This window comes from Macrotis lagotis, chromosome 1, assembly GCF_037893015.1.
Source record: "Macrotis lagotis isolate mMagLag1 chromosome 1, bilby.v1.9.chrom.fasta, whole genome shotgun sequence".
Lineage (NCBI taxonomy): Eukaryota > Metazoa > Chordata > Mammalia > Peramelemorphia > Peramelidae > Macrotis > Macrotis lagotis.
In genome coordinates this window covers 509,008,643-509,028,666 of record NC_133658.1, presented here as the reverse complement: position 1 = coordinate 509,028,666, position 20,024 = coordinate 509,008,643, and the positions used below count along the sequence as shown (strand labels likewise).

The following is a 20,024-nucleotide window of genomic DNA, read 5'->3' as shown; positions in this document are numbered from 1 at the left end:
ATCTCTATTACCTTTTAAGGGACCCACGATCTAATTCTTTATATATTTTCATATGTCATGCTTTTCAGGAAGAAAAAAAAGCATCATTAAAAGATACTGGTATTTTTAAAATGGGTTTTTCTTTCAAGAAGAAGCTTGGTGTCATTAAGAACCATGAACAATTTTTCAAATGTAAATCATTCCACTGACCTCATATTCAATTCTGGATCCAATTCATTGTCCCTCTGGATTGCCTAACGAAGACATATGTACTGGTGAATTAACTTGGAGGGTTGTCCATCCAAGAACATATATCTGATCAAAATAAGTATTGTTCTTTCACTTAGTTTTTCCTGTGTTCATAGGAAGGACACACATAGTGATTATGGATTCTATTTAGGAGTCTTTTTTTTTAATTGCCAAGCTTGATGCAATCAGCACAATGTCATTCAGAAACAGTATCTTCAATACAATACCATCTTCAGAGAATTACTCCTTCCGTTTGGACTCTGTATTAGGCACTATTTATAATAGTGGCAAATAACTTTGGTGAGCACATGTCTCTTTATATTCATAATCAGAGTTGAGAATAAAGTTATTTTCATGGTAGTATATTTCAATGAATGTTATTTGAAGTTAACATATATCAGGAAAAACTCCTATTGTAAGAAAGTTTTAATATAGAATTTTTATTGAATCAAATACTTTTTTAGAATTAACATGCAATAAACATAGCGAATTATATATCTTTTGCACCTTTGAGTCAAATGTATCTTTTGTTATAAAAATGTAACTATTCTTTCTTAATTTTTTAACAATGATGGTCTCAGTAGGGATATATATATATATATATATAATATTCCCATAAAGATTTTGCAGAGATGGTAAATGAGACATAAAGACTTAATCATTATTGATATTTTCTAAATTGTCTTAGTAATAGTAACTTCCATATTATTTTCCAAGTAGTAGGTATGCTCCTCTACTTCATATTATCTTTCTTTTTTTTTTTTTTTTAGATTTTTCAAGGCAATGTGGTTAAGTGGCTTGCCCAAGGCCACACAGCTAGGTAATTATTGTCTGAGACCAGATTTGAACCCAGGTACTCCTGACTCCAGGGCTGGTGCTTTATCCACTGTGCCACCGAGCTGCCCCTACTTTGTATTATCTTCAAAATCTATTCTCCAACATTCATTTCGATTGATGACAATAATAAGAATAAAAGGGTAGCTAGGTGGTACAGTGAGTAGAGCACTGGCCTTCCAGTCAGAAGGCCTCAGACATTTGACACTTACTAGCTGGTTGACCCTGGGCAAGTCACTTAACCCTTATTGCTTCACATTCAGGGCATCTCTAGTCATCCTGATCCATATCTGACCACTGAACGCAGATGACTCTGGAGAAGAGAAAGTGAGACTAGTGATTTAGCACAGCAGCTCCTCACTCAAATCCAAGTCGTGTGCTTCTCATGGTATCACCTCATGGTGATGTCATGATCTTCTTTGATAATGAAGGACAAGCATCAGTAAGATTGTATCCCCTCCTAAAAACATGATGAATGATTTAATAAATAATGAAAAAAGATCATTTTAACAGTTGTAATTTTAAAAATTACATTATTTTATTGCACTAAATCCTACCAGTAAAGAGGAAAAAAAAGTTAAGATGCATTTAGAAAGCAGAATCTTATATTGTTTATAGGAAAAAACATCTACTCTCAAAAGATCTACATAGATTTAAACCCAGTAAGTTAAATGAAGTTAGATAAAGATCAATCTCACAAAAGATTGAATTTCAAATTTATTATGAGACCTCTAACTCATGAAAAGTGGGAATGGCACTTATATTAGCAAGTCAAATGTAAAATAGAACCATTAAGAGATTAACAAGGTCATTATATTATACTAAAAGATTCTATCCAAAATGAGAGCATATTAACTTTTAAAATATACTTATCTAATAATTCTATAATACAATTTGTAAGGAAAAAGATGATACCCTTGAGAAAATAGATTTTTAAAAATCCACCATAATAGGATACTTTAGCAACTCCATCAGAATGTGATAAATTCAACAAAAAGATACAATTAAAATAGCATTAAAGCACTAAAATCAATCAAAATACAAATAATATTTAATTCTATTTACTATTAAATTAAACCTAGCACATGCCAGTAATTATTCTACTAGGAAGACAGAGACAACAAAATTCAGTACTATTCTAGTCCACATTTTAATAGAAGATGCAATATAAAAACAGCTAAATAAATACAAGATTATTTGAGTATGAACTGAACACTAGAGCACAGGGGTATCAGAAAAAGACAAAATATGTCTATGAGAGGCAAAAATACTTTGATCTGTATACTACATACAAAAAATAGTCTAATAAAATTACTTATATCAGTAATGAATACTGATGTCAAGATTAAATAAAAATACTTTCTAATATTAAATAGATAATTTAAAAAAATTGATCCATTATATTTAAGTACAATTTATAACTAGAGGACAAATCAAACAAAATTATTTATGACTATTGACTCAGGCTCATTATATGGAACTCTCCTCATTAATGGAGAGCAATGCATTGAGCCCATGTAAGGAGCAGGGCAGAATTTGTGAGGGTAACAGAGAAGAGGAATTCAGTTTCTTCAGTTCTTCTGACTTCCAGAGTCAAGAAAGAAGACAGGTAGAATTCCAAAATCTCTTCAGGGCTGTGAAGGAACTCTGATAATTACATGAAACATGGAAATTGAATCATGTATTTATTCTCCTCTTATTATATAAGAGATTGGGGAATTTCATTTTGGATGAGATCTAGAATTCTCAGTTGAACTGAGATGCCTTGCTCCAAGTGAGAATGCTCCTTCAATTTGTATTGTCTAGTATAATTTCATGTGTATAATTTCTCTTATTTCTGCTTTTCTATTAACTTGAATAAACAAGTTTCTTCATTATTTGTTATACGTGTTCATTGTAGTGCTGGTATTTGTTGGGTAAGAAGATAAGCTTTGATATATATATATATATATATATATATATATATATATATAGAGAGAGAGATATATATATATATAGAGAGAGAGAGAGAGAGAGAGAGAGAGAGAGAGACAATCAGAAATTTAGCTTAAATCTAAAAATTACATCCCTAAACTGATTATATATAAGGGAGCATATAGATTTAATTTTAGAATAGTACCCCATCTCTCTGAGGAGAACATAGTGGCCAACTGCTGACTTCAATCTTCTCCTTCTTCACCTTCTGGAAAGAATTAAAAGTTTTCTTTGGATGGAGGGGAGGATGGGGGAGGGGAGGAAGAGATGCTGGAGAGGTCTATCCTTGCCTCTAGGAAATACAATAAGACATATTACATATATTAATAAGAAAAAATTAAAAATATTCCATTTAATATGACAATAAAATCTTTGATAAAATGTTGCATTTATCTATTTGTAGGATTTTCTTCAACATAATAAAAAAAGTATATATTTTGAACCATGAATTAAGATGATTTACAATGGAAAAAACATTAGAATCATTCCCACTTAAAAATAAAATGAAGTTGTAAAGCAAAACTGTCCAGGCTTTCCACTCTTATTTGCTGCCACTCCTTTTAGGAAAGTCGGCAAAAATAATATGACAGATACAATCCTTGCATTTGTTATAGATGGCATTTCATCACTGAAGAGACAGTTACTTGTTTCTGACCCTCAACTTTCTTCTGAACAGAGCCACTCTTTTTCAGCTCTTTCCTCAGGCATAACTTTTCCTTCCAGTTACTTCCTGAGCTTTTTCCTTAAGGGAGAAGGGCTTTCCTTTCAAGCCAATAGTAGGAAAGAGACAATTGGTAGTGATAAATAGAGGTTGTCTTAGCAATATCAACTCCCTAAATTGCTATTAAGCTAGTTTGATTGAGACCTATCTATGTCAACATTTTCTCTCTGGGTACAGATTAAACTATAAAAACATGAAATCAATGCAGTTTCTTTACCTTGTAGCTCTGATCTCTATTGTTCCAGGAAAGGTTCCAGAAACAAGATTTACATTTTATGTACCTCACAGTCCATTGCCTCTGCCTTTAACTACTGTTTAACAGTTGAACAAGTTTTTAACATTTAACAGTAATGCAATGGTCAATCACAGTCTTACCTTAGTATCAGTTTAAAAGTCGAAATGAATAAGAATTTAAATAATTTTAAAGAAACATAGGTACACTTTGGAATAAACATATGCTCTCCAGAAATGGAAAAAGGAGAAATGGGACCATCTTGGATCTCAGTGCGTGAGTTTAGCAATATGAAGATGGGCCCAGATGTATATACCTCTTGGCCCTGGAATCGACTATTGACGACCTCATATCTGCAACTTTGCTTCTACTTACATGGTAACTGTTTTCTGCTGCTTCCTCTCTCTCCATATCCCACTCTCCTGACTTTGGTTTCCTCTTGGTGGTGGCAGCTGTAGTAGAGGCTGTAGTGGCAGTTAAGGCAGCTTTCATATCTCTGTCTTTGCTTGTGTTGGTGAAGGCAGCAACCTTGGCTCCACTCCATGTCCCCGAGGATACTCCCTCCTATGCCCCATGTTTTCAGCTCTAATCTCCCAGGTCTTGTTTTTTCTCATTTCTGATGATGCCCCCCCCCCCCATGTCCTATCCCTTAGGAAGGGGGAGAAGCTTGCCTTTCAGTCATGGTTGCCATGACTCTCCAGGGGTCCAATCACCTAACAATGGGAAATTTTCTACCTACCATCTGGTCTTCTATGTCTTGTTAGACATAATAGAAATTAATGTATATAGCACTGACAATGCCAAAATTTAAATGTCTATTCTAAAAAAAAATATCATTTATGTCTTAAAAAATATACTCAACAATAAAAAATTGAGGGATAAAGATTGCTTTGAAGAATTGAATAAAATAAATGCACCCAAATGATCTGCATTTCTATAGTCTTACCAACAAAAATCAATGGAAATGGATATTTTGATAGAGAAATAAAACCTACAATAATGGAAAATTAATCAAATATTTGGGCACTAACCTATCTAAGTATACAAGAAACCCGTATGAATACTTCAAAATGATTTTTAAAACAGAAATCAAGGAAAAATTGAACAAGGAGAAAGTTATTGTACTATTAATAATAAATCCTAACATTTGCATATTACTTTAGGTTTATAAAATGCTTCATATAAATTATGTTCATCATTCCTTACAATAAATGTGCTAAATAGGTATTAATGGTATTATTATCCTCAGGAAGGAAGGAATATTATTTTCCATAAACTGAGATTCAGAGATATTTACTTAGTCATAGCTTGAAAGAATATTCAGCATGGATACATTGCTGGTTGAAGCAGATGTAGTCCCACTTGTTTCCATAAAGAAACACATTGGGCCAGCAGGGAGTGTTAATTCACATATCAGTGGAACATCCATCAATTCTGAAAAGCACTGACTTGACCAGTCTTTTAAATCTCAGGTGATCCTATCACTTGCTTGAGCCATTATAGTTCCTTGAAATAACGAAGTCTTAGAGGCAATTCCCTGTCTTTTTGGGGAAAAATAGGCCAGTCTTTGTGTTGAGGACCCTAATAGTTCTTACCCCTACCACACATCGTGGTAGGAAGTTCCTAAAAGTCTTCTAACTAGTCTTCTATCTCTTAACTAGCCTGAAGGTTTTTTTTTTTTTGAACACTTATAACGTCAAGAATGTGAGAAACACAGAATAGGAACTGCTGGAGGAGAATTTTCATCCAGGTAAAAGGAAAATGGTGTAAGAAAACAAAAGACAGAGAAAAAACCAAGTAATATGATTATTCCTTGAAGGAATTTAGTACTAGGGTGACTGCCTATAGAAAAGAGTGAAGATTAGAAAATCCAGGCTTCCCTACACACTTTGGAAGCACCAAATCATAGATCTTTGATGAGATAGGGCAATAGATATACTGATATAAATTGATGATGAGGAACCACAGCAGCCCCAGGAACATCAGGGTTGTCCCTATCATCAACCATGACATTTTTAGCATTAAGCAGTATTTAAAAGCTCACTGGTTCTGAAGAGCTTGAGGCACAAGGTAAGGGAGAAGAGACATACAATCTGCGGTTCTTAATATGGAGTCTCTGAACTTGTCTTTAAAAAAGAAAGAAAAAAAACTTTGATAACTGTATTTAAATATATTTTGTTTCCTTTGTAATACTGTGTATTTAATTTTTTACATTTAAAAACACTATCCTGAAAAATAAAATAACATTTAAAAAAGAGAACCTAGAACCTTGACAGTTATTTGTTTATATTAAAACAAGCAAAACAAAACACTATTCTGAGAAAATAACCTCTGTTCTAGACATAAATGATGATAATGTTTGTCCTTCATTCTATAGACCATGTCATAAGGGGAAGTGATGCTATGACAAGCATATGAATTGGATTTAGTGAGGGGGTTCTGTGCTAAGTCACTAGCTTCACTTTCTCCTCCAGAGTCATCTGGGTCCAGTGGCCAGATATAAATCAGGGTGAGTGGAGATGTGAGGCAATGAGGGTTAAGTGACTTGCTCAAGGCCACACAGCTATTAAGCACGGTATCTGAGACCGGATTAGAACTTCCATCCTCCTGACTCCAAGGCCAGTGCTCTATCCACTGCACCATTATGGAAAGGTAAAAAAAAAAAATCAGTTTAAAAGAACAACAATTATTATATGAACTTTCTGCATAATATTGTTGATAGAAATAAAAAAGACAGTCCCTATTATCAAGGAACTCATTTTCTAATAAGAGGGGAAACACATACAGAATACATATGAGCACCAATAAAATGACGAACTATAAATGACATGACATAAATGACATCTACTACTTTGTAACCCTTTGGAGCATATCTCTGCATTTCCAACCACATGGATGGTAGGAGGTAACCTTTGTATTTTCCTTGGGGGGGCAGCAGCAGTATCTTTAATGTCATTTCCACAAATAGAATCATTTCAGTTCTTGATATTGAACCATTTGACAATGCCAACGACTTTGGTGGCAAAAACTATCTTTTCTGGGTCTTCAGCATCTACTTGAAGCAGTTGCCAGATTGATTCTCCATGGGAGTTGCTTTCCAAGTTGATTTAAGGGTGACTCTGGGTTGTGAGGTAGGGTTCTGCATTTTTTAGGGCCCTTGGGCTTACCTACCTATGGGTGGTAGTTGGTAAGAATTTAGTGTTGGTGATGGTGAGAAAGATGAGTTCCTTCTTCACAGTGATTTCTCCATTCAAATGACATCAAGGTCTAGGATGGAAGTGGGAGCAGAGATCTTGGGGGTACTACTGTTCCTGAGGCATTGGGGTTCAGAGTCTTGGGCTAGTTCTGTTGGGACATGAGGAGAGGTGGTTGTTGATGTGGTTCCTGTCTTCTCAGCATGTCATCTAGGCTGATTTGACTATCCTTTAGGTACTGGTTGTTGGGGATAACTCTTTCCTACAAGGAGGCAGCAACTTCAAGGAACAGTGCCTGGCAGCCAAAAAGGATGCCAGCTATGGGGAGAAGAAGAACATAAAGCTGAACAGTGGAGAAGAACCTAAAGTTAAACAACATTCCTGTGGAGGGACTATATAAAGAAAGAACTTCTAGGTCCTAAGGCAGCTAGATGGCACAGTAGGTAGAATGATGGGCATGGAGTCAGGAGAACAGATTTCAAATTCAGCTTCAGACACTTTCTAGTTGTGAGACACTAGACAAATCATTTAACCTGCTTTTGTCTCAGATTTCCTAGGTATGTGCTTTCCATGAATACTAAATGGAAAAATGTTAACTCTAGATTTATGAGGAGAAATTTTTTGTAGCTATTCTTCCTATGCTTTTGCTGTGAGTTAATTTGGTATACTGGTTGATTATTAATGAAGCTTGTAAGATATATTTTAAGTAGGTATCCACAGAATAACTACCCCAGTATCCAAGATAGCAGTCACTCTCTGGGAACCTAACTATTAAATGTGAATGAAGTTGAGGAATTATTTATACTTCCTTTTCTGTTAATAATTTTTCAGAAATGTGTTTTATAGGAGGGTTTCTTTGCAATATTATATTTATTGTAATGATATTTCTTAAAAGTTTCCAGTGATCTGGATGGGGAGGGATATTGCTCAGAGCATGGCGGGTGGGCCTATGCCTTGGCTCCTTCTGGTGGTTTACATGTGCTCTGGCCCCTTAATAAAGTACATATGTGACTGGAGGTTACTTGTTGGTTCCCATGGTTCCTGCTCCTGGGGGTTGTGTTCAAGATGATTGTCATATGAGCAAACACAGTTTATATGCTTTAAAAGAATAATTTTTTCATTCTCTTCCTCTCTTTTGATAGTATCTGGCTTAAGTCTCCCATGGCTCTCAGTCTACATCCTCCTGGAGGAGAAAATTTGAGTCCTCTCCCTAGCTCTATGCATGGTAGGCATCCTCACAACTGCATTGAGTACATGTATTTGTTCAGGGGAGCCTGAAACTGGATCTCAATTCCCTTGCTACCTCTTCTGTTTTGGGTTTCTTTTCCTAAGCACAAGTGATTGAAAAGGAATCCTTAAAACAATATTTCTAGCCTTTATGAGTTCTTCTGGGTTCAAGAAGTCAGGAGTTCCTAGGTGCTGACTGGAAGCAGGATCTCTTTTGAAATGACAGACTTCTCAGTAGAGAAACTGGCTACTTACTACTTACTTCCAGGAAGATGAGCCAAGCATAGTTGGATGGCAAGATTATATAGACCTAGAATTGCTGCTTGGACAGTGCAGATTTGAGATGAATATGAATTAAATATTTGGCAGTTCCACAACTTTCTTCAGAATTTTGATCTCCTGGGAATCATGAGTTACAGTTTCTGGTTTTAGCTAGAGAGAGAGAGAGAGAGAGAGAGAGAGAGAGAGAGAGAGAGAGAGAGAGAGAGAGAGAGCATTTATTTTGAAGTAGAGAAAATGTAAAGAGCAACTAGATAGCACAGAGAATAGTGCACCAGACTTGAAATCAAGAAGATTCATCTTCCTGGGTTCAAATCTAGCCTCAGACGCTTACTAGCTGTGTAATCCTGGGCAAGTCACTTCACCCTGTCTGCTTCAGTTTCCTCATCTGTAAAATGAGTTGAAATGATAAACCACTCCAGTATCTGCCAAGAAAACCCCAAATAGGATCACTGGGATTTGAGCATCAATAAAACAATGATCTATATAGCTGTCCCATAAATGACATCTACTACTTTGTAACCCGTTGGAGCATATTTCTGCATTTCCAACCACATAGATGGTAGGAGGTAACCTTTGTATTCATCTGATGAGAATGGGACTAATTATTCCTTTCCTCCTTCTTTTGATTGTGCTCTTTACAACAACTTTACTTGCTGCATGCCTTGGACACCAAACCTGTGAGAGTAGAAGGGCTTTCTTTTTCCCTTGTTCCTTCTCTTTTACCACCATCTCCAATAAATGAGTCTGGTGGTGTTTGTTTCTGTTCTGTATTGTCTCCGGTTTTCAGAGGAGATCCTATCAAGGACAGGGAGTTTAAACTCTGGCTCCAAGGAGCCAAGATTGCAAGGGGGATGGTACAGTTAACTAGCCCAAGCCCTAAAAAGCCAGGGTGTCTGGGACTTGAGCACAAGGACTATTTTGGTGGATCTGGGGCTCTATAGGAACTAAGCTAAATTATCAATGAATGCCATATTCCCTTCTCCTCCCCAGAGACTGAGGTGGTGGTGGTGGTGGGGAAGAAGGATCATGTCTCCCCAGTATTGGAGTATGTTTGTATCACAGATTTTTTGGGTAAAAGACCATCTAATTGTAGTAAAAGCAGTTATCTGGATTTAAGTTATAGGGATTGCAGAGGGCTCCATGATTGGCCATCTAGACATGTTCTAAAGACCCCACAAGGGCATCTCCATGCTACCCACATTGGCCAGAGTCAGACATCCTGACCAGAACAGGGTTACATGTACATTTAATAACTTTCTAGAAGGATCACTGATAATCCCCTTTTGGGAAAATACTAAATACTTGCTCTTCAGATGTGTATAACTCTTTGTGACCCCATGGATCATATTCAGCCAGCCCCCTCCATTCTCCATTATCTCCTGAGTGAAGTTTATCCAAACTCATCTTTTTTACTTCCATAACACTAGTCATTACTGAACTTTGAGAATTCTTTTGGAGTGTAGAGTCAATGAGTCAGGTCTAGAAAAACCCTATTTTAAAGGGTCAGGTTCATCAGGACTGACCTTATTCCCTGTGATTACAGCACCAGGGCTCTTTGTAAAGGAATCTCAGTATCTTGCAAAATAGGGCCAGCTTCAAAATGTGAATTCATTCTCAAAGTAAACCACAATGGTTTTCACTGTAGAATAGAGAAAGTCAGTCCATCAAAAGAGAAGAATAAAACTATCCCACTGTTCCTGGAGAAATTAAGGTAATATAACAAAAATAGTGGTACCTTATATTTACATACTTTTTTTTTACATCTTACATTTACATGAAGTACTTTCACAATTCATGGAAACCAACCCATGAGGTAGTCAAGAAATATATTGTTCTATTTCACAAACAAGAAACTGAGGCTGATATAGGTTATTACTTTGCCAATGGTATGCTTAATTAGTGCCACATTAATAATATCTAATCAATTTTAATCAGCAATTGATATGGGCAGATTTAAAATTATGGCTATCTCGTGTTACCTTTCAAGTCAGATATGTTCTTGCAAGAATTGACAATAATTATTTGGCACTGTGTTGACTGAAGCGCGAGAGGTTAAGTGACTTGTCCAAGGTCACACACAGCTGCAGCAAAACCAGGAATCCCATTCAATCCTTTTGACCCCAAACCTAGGTGTTTCTTGAACTGAAGCTTCACTTTGTCCTAAGGAGGAGAATAGATTCATACCTCCATTATATGTTTGTTTACATTTTGAGTTTTAAGTAAACAGAAACCTAGGTTTGTTTTTCCACTCTTCTTTCCAGACCTAAGAAACCTCACGAGGTCAGCCAAATCCAGTCTCCATCGCACGTCTGCTGAGGCTCCCCCCCTTAAAAGGGTGTGAGAAGCAAGCGAAGTCTTCATAGGTAGGAAGGGGAAGAAAGCGTTAAATAAAAATAAAGCAAACATAAAGCCAATATCACGATCAAAGGATTTAAACAGAAAAATCAAATCCTTTGTAAGAAGCAATCACGCCGCGTCTCGCGGCTCTGGAGATAAGAATGTGAGGTCTAATTATAGAGACGCCCCCCCACCTCTTCCTCTCCGGGCTTTTCTGTCCTGCGTGTTTGGGTTTGAATGTAAGGCACGAAGTGGAAGGAGGGGCTGGCCACATTTGAAAATGCTCAGGCTGCTGAGTTTAGATCACATTTGTTCCCGCCGACCGGCATCGGATTAAATTACTGCAAATTCAAACGGAATGGACCTTTTCCACCCCCTTCCCCTTTTTTTCCTCTCCTGAGAGAGCCTCAGTCAAGTCAAGCTCGCCCATCCCCAGCCAGGCAGAGACGGAGGGAGGGGGGAAAAGGTAGCCAGACAGAACCAGAGCCCAGAGGACCGAGCCCAGAGGGAAATCCTGAACAGAAAAGACAGCGGCAACTCTGGCTTTACTCTGCTGTCTGAAAGCCGCCCCGGCTGGAGCTAGTTTCCCTGTTTTCTTCTGAATGAGATGCAATTCCTGGCTGGCTGGGGCCAGTGGCTTATTGTCGTGACCCAGCCTGGAGGGGAGCCCGGAGGGGGAATCCTATTCCAGTCAAACAAAACCAGAAAAACCATCTGACCTTCCCAAGAGGAACTTCCTCGGGGAGCGGGCTAAGGGAGGTGTAGTTGGGGTTTGAGCCTCTTCCACCTTGGCCACCAGACTCTCCCAGTACTGGAAGGCACTGGGATTTGGGGTGGGGCCAGTTCATCTTTTCTTTGCGCCCCTATTGTCTCTTTTACTGGGGGGTGCAGTCAGAGAGGAGGGGGCTTTGAGGAGGGGAGGCTGCATACGTGCAGAGCAGGCGGCTTCCCCGGTGGAGGAGCGCGCCTGGGACTGGACAGCTCTGCGGCCAGGGCTTGGGGTGGGAGCCGAGGCCAATAGGAAAGTGTCAGAGGCTGCTGGGTCCCACCCGGGCAGGGGAGGAGAAGGAGGAGGAGGAGGAGGAGGAGGAGGAGGAGGAGGAAGAGGAGGAGGAGGAGGGGGAGGCGGGGAAAGCCTGGGCGGGCGGCGGCGGCGGCGGCTGGAAGGAGACGAGGCGCAGGATGCCGGCCGCGGCTGGGGACGGGCTCCTGAGCGAGCCGCCCGCGCCGGGCTCCGGGCCGGGCGGCGGCGGCGGCGGGGAGGACGCCAAGCCCCCTCTGGCCCCGGCGGGAAGTTTCCTCCCGGCCTGGGTGAGCGCCGTGTCCAGGGAGCAGCTCCGCGACTTCCAGCACCACAAGCGGGTCGGCAACTACCTCATCGGCAGCAGGAAGCTGGGGGAAGGCTCCTTCGCCAAAGTACGAGAGGGGCTGCATGTGCTGACCGGAGAGAAGGTGAGGAGGTCCGGACCCCCGAGGCTGGGAGGGCCGGGACCCTGCCCCCCGGCCGCCTGGCACTGCCCAGAGGCGGGGAGGGCTAGCGGGGCTGGAGCCCAAAGTTAGGGCCACTCACCCCGGCAGAGGTGGGGTGGCTGGGGCGGGGGGCAGGCTCCCTTGTGCTCCGTATCACAAAGCTGCATGTCCCGGTGCCGCGGCTTAACCCGGGGGATCACTCTGGGTCACAAGCTTCGCCTCTAAGCTCCACACAATCCTGTCCCAGCTACTGATTTGGGACTCTGAACAAAAAAAGGGGGTGAATAGGCCGGGTGGCATTTAATATTTTACTAGAGGACAGTCTGGGGGAGACTCCTCGTCAGCCTCAGCTCTCTCACCCTAACCCTAACTCAACTCCTTGGCAGACGGCGCTGAGTTTTGGGGTTGGTGGATCTTCCCACCAAAGGAATGAGAAATTCTCTTTTCCATCTTGTCCCTTCCCCCTCTTCCCCCACTCCTTTGCTGGGAAGACTGAGGAGGCAGGTCTGGACTTCTGGGGAGGGTCCTCTGCTGGAAACATTTTCCCATTAAGACTTGCAGAATCTGACCCCTCTTCTCAGGTACTCGGAGCTGGGGGGGGGGGGAAGTGAGGATGGGGCTGGAATTGGGGGAAAGCTCCCGGACAGGAAGGAACTATTTCCTCTCCCTGCTAGACAGTGTTCCTAGAGAGTCTGAAGACTGACTCTGAAAGTAGTGGAGATAAAGTACCAAGATGGTGGGACTTTATCCCTTCTTCCCCCCCCCCCCCCGTTCCCCATTTCCCTCAGCCTTGTCCTTGCAAGTTCCACTGGCATTTTTAAGAAGCAGTAAGATTGCTTTAACTTGTTCACACACACACACACACACACACACAAACACGCATTTTACCCATACATTCAACATGTGGAAGGAACTCTCCTTCCTTACTCCATCTTGTCTAAGGGGTTAACAGAAGAATCTTACTTCAGAACCACTTCAATTCTTCCAGTCCAGGTCGCGTCTGCTTGACATGGGGGCGGGGGTAATGCCTCACTTAGAAGAGAATTCCAAGCTAGGAGATCTGGTTGACTCTCCTTTGAGTAAGCAGGAATCGTTTTCATTGAAAAGAAAAGAATTTCAGAAGACCCTCTTCATTACTTCCTGATACCCAATAGCCTACATATAGAAATGCTTTTAGTGATCAGATCAGGTCACCAGCAACCTGAAGATCAACTTCCGAGGCTTACATCAGGGTTTCTGGGCTACTTCCTGAAGCTCTATCCTATAGAAAGTTGAGCTACTCTCATTATCATTAACAGTAATGATAATTTTTAAAAGACCTCAAAGACTCATCCATTTTTATTTCCTTCCTACTTGTCAAATTCCATTTTCTTTGATCTTTTGTCCTCTCCATCTAAGTTAATAAAGGAATCCCTGTTGTCTTGCTGGATTCTTGTGAGGGTTGTCTATTTTCTTTGAGCATTCTTGGGTTGGAGTAAGTAATTATTTTAATAGTGATTTTGGGATCATTGTCACAAGGAAATGTTGGATGATGAGTATCTGGAATGACTATTCTAACAAAAAATGGGGGGGGAGGACTCAAATCTCATTCTAGTCCTTCCAAAAGTGTGCTAGTTTGTCTACAGAGACCTTTTTTACTTTATAAATTACAATCTACTTAGTTTTGAATTTATAAATGTGTTAAAGTATTCTGTTCCTTAATTATAAGTGGGAATAATTTTGTTGCTCTGCCCAAGGATGTCATCATTTCTTTACAAACACCTATTTTCAATCTAGAACTGTGCATTTGCTCTCTAAATAGAAAAGTAATGAGATTTTTCTGTTGATAATAGAAAGCACTGCAAATACATACCTTCCCTGCCACCCACCCTAGTTTTTCTTGTGTTTTATTTTTACTTGTTTAGCGAGATCTCATTATGAAAACCATTAAATACTTGTTGCATATACATTACAGTCTTTTGGCTTTTGCACAGCTATATAAGATCATAGAAAAAACATGGACCATGCCCCCTAAATATATGTTCTTGAAATTTGATATGAGAATCCATAGAACAAATTGTATGCTAAAAGCAGTGTATAACTATCATTGCATCCTCTTCATCTTTCCTTCCATCCTAATTAATCTTTTTTGTTAAATGAAAAGCAATAGTTTTAAAATCTTAGGAATCAGACTAGGAGAGGCTGTTAAAAATGAAAAATCATTTGATTTTCTCTAGAAACCAGCATTCTAAATCTGAGATTTAATACTCTCACTTGTTGATTACAAAGAAACATCTGGTGTTATTCATAGGTATTGTTTTCTAAATCTAGCACCTTTGAGGACTTGTCTAATCCATGTAGACTTTGCAGATTTCCCCAGGATCAAAAAGATTAATCTTTCACAAATGTTTCCAGGAAAAATCTTCTTGAGGATCTTAATGAGATTCTCTTTCTGCTCACACCTCTCAAGATTATCTAGGAGCAAACTGAGGTAATTGTGTCTTTGTGAACTCTTTGGGATTTTCTTGAAAAAGATACCAGAGTAGTTTGCCATTTCCTTCTCCAGCTCATTTTACAAATGAGGAATTGAGGCAAACAGGGTTAAGTAAGTAGCTTGCCTAAAGTCACACAGCTAGTAAATAAATGTATGAGATCAAAGTTGTAGCCAAGTCTTCCTCACTCCAGGTCCTGTACTTTATCCATTATACTCCCTAGCTAGGGACTAAAATCACATGTTATGTGGTTCCTTGAGAGTTAAAAGATGTTAACTTTTTCTATTAGAGTACCTAAGTTAGGAGAAAAAAAAGGAAAGGAAAGGAACTTGGGAAAAAAAATGAGTAGAGGACTTGAGAGTTCATGTAGAGGGGTAATAAACTGGACTTGCTCTACATATTAATTTGAAGAGCACAATGAAAGCCACCACCCCTATCTATCTTCTCTGCCTAAGCACTTGAAATGATAAAATTAGAAATTCTTTTATTTGTGTTCAATATTACCATTTCTCTTTGATCTTTTACAATTCAAATGCTTTATGGAGTATAGGGCATAACTTGAGATTGTCAATAATGTAGGAGAAATCCCTCTTTTCACATTTTTGCCCTCTAAAGGGTAATGAAATCTAACTGGAGCACCCTGAGAGAATTGATATCCAGGAAGGAGCAAGAAGGAAGGAAGCATGTATTTATTAAGCATCTACTACATGTCAGGCACTTATGAGGAAACTGAGGTAGACAGAGGTTAAGTGACTTACCCAGGATCAAATAACTAGTGTTTGAGTCTAGATTTGAACTCTAATGTTTCAATCACCAGGTTCACTATCCACTTCACCATCTAGCCGTCATAAACTACACAGTAGTAAAGGAATTGTGAAAGAGAATATGGGGAACTCAGTATTTTGTATTATTTTATGTCTACCTCTGGAATAGTTTATGAAATAATATTAAGTGGGTTTTTTAATTAGGAAGATTTTAAGTCAAAACCCTTACCATGGTGTTTACAGAAAATTTAGTGATACTGAAGCATGAATATGGTAGATTTGGAGAAAGAAGACTTAGATCTGAAGTTCATTTCTGAGCTTTCCTAGTGGTGTGACCTTGGTCAAGGGAATTAACGTCTTCACCCACAGTTTTCTCATCTTTAAAAAAAGCATTTTGTAACTTGCTAAGTGTTCAGGGTGTCCAGTTTTAGGCTTTATTGGTTTACAGTTTAAGATTTTTGGGGAAACTACCACTCAAATGCCTTAAGTATTTGTTTTTTAAGTGGTTTAACCTTTGTTATGTCAGAAAGTTTATTGTTTGTGGATATTTTCTAATGTGGGGAGTAGAAATCTAGTGGGTCTTGTTTGAGTCATGATAACAAAAGTGGTTCCTTTTTTATTAGTTTTGTTTTGTTTTGTTTTGTTTTTAGGATTTTGCAAGGCAAATGGGGTTAAGTGGCTTGCCCAAGGCCACACAGCTAGGTAATTATTAAGTGTCTGAGACCAGATTTGAACCCACATACTCCTGACTCCAAGGCCGGTGCTTTATCCACTACACCACCTAGCCACCCCCTAATTATTATTTTCAATTTTAATAGATGAAATTATTTATAGACAAGCTATTTCCTGAAGTTGAGTTCAATTTGATTTTTTTTCTTCAAAAGTGTTGGGAAAAGGAAGAAAGGCTTTTTGAGAAATCTAACTAAATTTATTCTCCATTATCTTTAAGATGAATAAAGTCTGTTGATCAGACTTATGGTTATTCAGTGACTCATGAAGCTTTTACATGAATTGCTTTTAGCCTATGGGCAATGTTTTTAGACTAACACTGATAAAATTCTAGGCAAGTAAAACTGAACTTAACAATACATACAGTTATCCCTTCCACATCACTATGTTGTCCATTATCTCAGGTAGGTATAAGAAATTAAATGGAAATTCAGGGATGTTTTGTGGAAGACACAGACAACAGACAAAGGCCAGTAGATGACAGAGAAAAAGTTTAGAAACTCAGAAATGCACAAGGTATATGTATATCATTATATAATATCAACATATTTTATCATTTTATCTTTTAATACATAATAATTCAGACTTCTCAGATTTTCCATATCTCTGGAATTCCAGATCCCTAACTCCTGCCAGGTAGAAGGGATAACTATATGGCCATATGCACATAAAGATTTTAAGTTATTTGTTACTTGAGTAATTAACTATTTGCTACCAGAGTCTTTGGCACCACCAATCGATTCAACATCAGAAACTGATATGATTTAATAAAAAATGACATTGAAGAAACATTAATATTTGCTTTGGTGCTATGCCCTAAGGAACAATGCACTTTTCCATCAGTGTTGTCAAACCAGTTAAAATGTAAATTTACTTGAAAGCAGGAATTGTTTTCTCTTACATAGTGCTTAATATGGAGCTTTGTACATAGTAAGAGCTTAATAAATGCTTCATTCATTCAAGTAAGACACATCAAAGAAGAAACTTATTCAGAAAAAGCTTCCTTATTCCTTATTCAGAATGAGATATTCTGAAAATCTGTTTTTCCCCATGGATTAAAGAATATATTATGCTACTTGAGATTCAAAACCTAACAATCATCTTATACCTTAAACTTCTTCTCCCCTCCCCACTTCCTCTAAGATCCAATGCACCAATCTTCTTGCTGTTTCTTGAACAAGAAACTCCCATCTCTGGACTCTGGGGTTTTGTTTTTTTTTTTTTTTTGGCAAGGCAAATGAGGTTAAGTGGCCCGCCCAAAGCCACACAACTAGGTAATTATTAAGTGTCTGAGGCTGGATTTGAACTGAAGTACTCCTGACTCCAGGGCTGATGCTCTATCCACTGTGCCACCTAGCCACCCCGACTCTGGGACTTTTAACTGACCATGCCCCATACTTGAGATGCTCTCTCACCTCACCTTTGTCTGTCAACTGAAATTCTACCTTCTATAGGAAACTTTCCCTATACCTCTCAGTAATAGTTAATGCCTTTTCCTCTATTGATTGTTTCCAATTTATCATGTTTATAGCTTGTTGGTAATAAAATGTTTTCTTCTTAGACCCCAAGCTCCTTGAGAGCAGGTTTTTGTGAGTCTTTTTTGTTTGTTTGTTTGTTTGTTTTTTGAAAGGCAATGGGGTTAAGTGACTTGCCCAAGGTCACACAGCCAGGTAATTGAAGTGTTTGAACTCAGATCCTCCTTACTCCAGGACTGCATCACCCAGCTGCCCCAAGAACAGTTTTTTGCCTATTTTTGTATCCCTAGCACCCATTACAGTGCCTGGTACTTAATTAATATTCATTGACATGTGTTCACCAACTTATCAGAGAGATAAGGTTTAATATTTTCCTGAACAGTATTCAGTGTCATATAAGTTAGAGCTATAAGGGATCATATTTAATCTAGAGATATCAAGCAAATGATTAGTAACCTTCCCTAATGTGGATGGAACCATATTAAAATGTAATTTGGAACTATTTAGCAAAATAAATAAAAATATAATAGGACATAGATATGTTTTCTAAGTCAATATCAGGAATCTAGAGTGATACTAATGATATAATTCAACTTTTTTTAGTTTGCAGATGAGGAAACTGAGGGCCAGAGAGATGAAATTATTTGCCTAATAATACCTTACCACCAATGAATGTCAGTGCCTCCACTCACACCTAAGTCTTTGAACTCTCAAGTGTGATTGATGTTCAGTCTACCATCCCATTTTTCTTTGCCTATGGTCTGCTAATACTTTAGAAACAAAACTGCAAAAGGATCATAATTTAAAATCACCTTTACCTCTACTTATGATTAGGATATTATAGAATATTGGCTATGCTATATTTAGGGTGTAGGGTGGTTTATTGGACAAGCACTAGAATTGAAGGTAGAAAACTTGAGTTTGAATCTGGACTCTGCATTCTGACCAATCCACAAGAATCTATTAAGCATCAAGAACTGTGCAAGGAGCTGAGAATACAAATAAAAAGAATGAAACCATCCTTATTCTGCTGGCTGGATGATTTTGGGACAATTACTTTCCATTATCCTGGCTTTAGTTTTTTTCCATCAGTAATAAGAGGCTTTGGGGCAGCTAGATGGTACAGTGGGTAGTGTGCTGGACCTTGAGTCCAGAAGACTTCTCTTCAAATCTAGCCTCAAATACCTAATAGCAATGTGACCCTGGGTAAGTCACTTCCCCTTGTTTGCCTCAGTTTCTTCCTCTATAAAATGAACTGGAGAAGGAAATGGCAAACAACTTCAGTACCTTTGCAAAGAAAATCCCAAAATGGGGTTACATTGAAGAGCCAGACAGGATTGAAAAATAAAAATAAGAGGATTGGACTAGATCATCTCAAAAGTCCCTTCTAGCTCTATATCCCCTGAGATTTTGATAAAGAAGTTGCTAAAAAACTGATCTTTGTTTAAAAATAAATCTGTTTTTAATTTCTTTACAGCTATTGTTGAACTAAATAAAGGGTTGCCTAGCTTAGTAAATTGCTGGTAATCAGATTTGACAGGATAGTGCCAAATACCTGGTGTGAAGTACTGACTAAAAATACAATTTACTATGCTTTGTAATGAAGGAAAATGACTAATTTTAGAAGTGGCCTTTTGAAAGATCTGTTTTTAGAAAGTATTTCTGGAACAAACAGGTGCTAAATTCTATATTTGAAAATGCTAGAAATCCAGGGGTATGATTGCTATGAGAAACAAGTAATCTTTGGAGAACTGGAAAGTCCTATTAGTCCTCAGCAGGAACTTCTCAAATGTCTGCAAAAGTATTTTGAAAAAAGCACCTGCCCAGTATGCAATGTGTAATCTGTCAATGCATATACTTTCCAAGATTACATGCTGTCCTGGTTGGCAAATTTTTTCCTTTAAACTTCCTGCCCTGCTTCACCTTTTGAAGTGGTTGTGAATGATTCAAATAGCACACAGGGCTGTCTTTTGCAGTTTTCATTGACACAGCTCTCATTGACTTAAAAGAGCTCTCTGAGACAACAGAACAGAGCTGTGCCTACATAGAGGAGTATAACCTTAAATCTTCTCTGCAGGTATTGAAT

At 38.5% G+C, this 20,024-nt stretch overlaps 1 protein-coding gene and 1 long non-coding RNA gene across 8 annotated transcripts in view; one reads left to right on the top strand and one right to left on the bottom strand.

Moving 5' to 3' along the window:
* Nucleotides 1-3,136: 3,136 nt before the first annotated feature.
* The window catches only part of LOC141506914 (uncharacterized), a 32,698-nt gene continuing 15,810 nt past the window's right edge, over nucleotides 3,137-20,024 (bottom strand). The window contains exons 2-7 of one of the 7 annotated variants that reach the window (XR_012474010.1): nucleotides 10,216-10,331; nucleotides 8,673-8,842; nucleotides 7,161-7,334; nucleotides 5,323-5,530; nucleotides 4,365-4,453; nucleotides 3,137-3,328 (exon numbers count right to left, since the gene is read on the bottom strand). This is a non-coding gene — a long non-coding RNA (uncharacterized LOC141506914). The other 6 variants (XR_012474008.1, XR_012474011.1, XR_012474012.1 and 3 more) reach the window with 6 other exon arrangements.
* HUNK (hormonally up-regulated Neu-associated kinase) overlaps nucleotides 12,212-20,024 on the top strand; it is a 140,382-nt gene continuing 132,569 nt past the window's right edge. Inside the window, exon 1 of the mRNA XM_074214121.1 lies at nucleotides 12,212-12,481. Coding sequence (XP_074070222.1) covers nucleotides 12,212-12,481 — 270 coding nt within the window. The remainder of the gene's footprint in view (nucleotides 12,482-20,024) is intronic.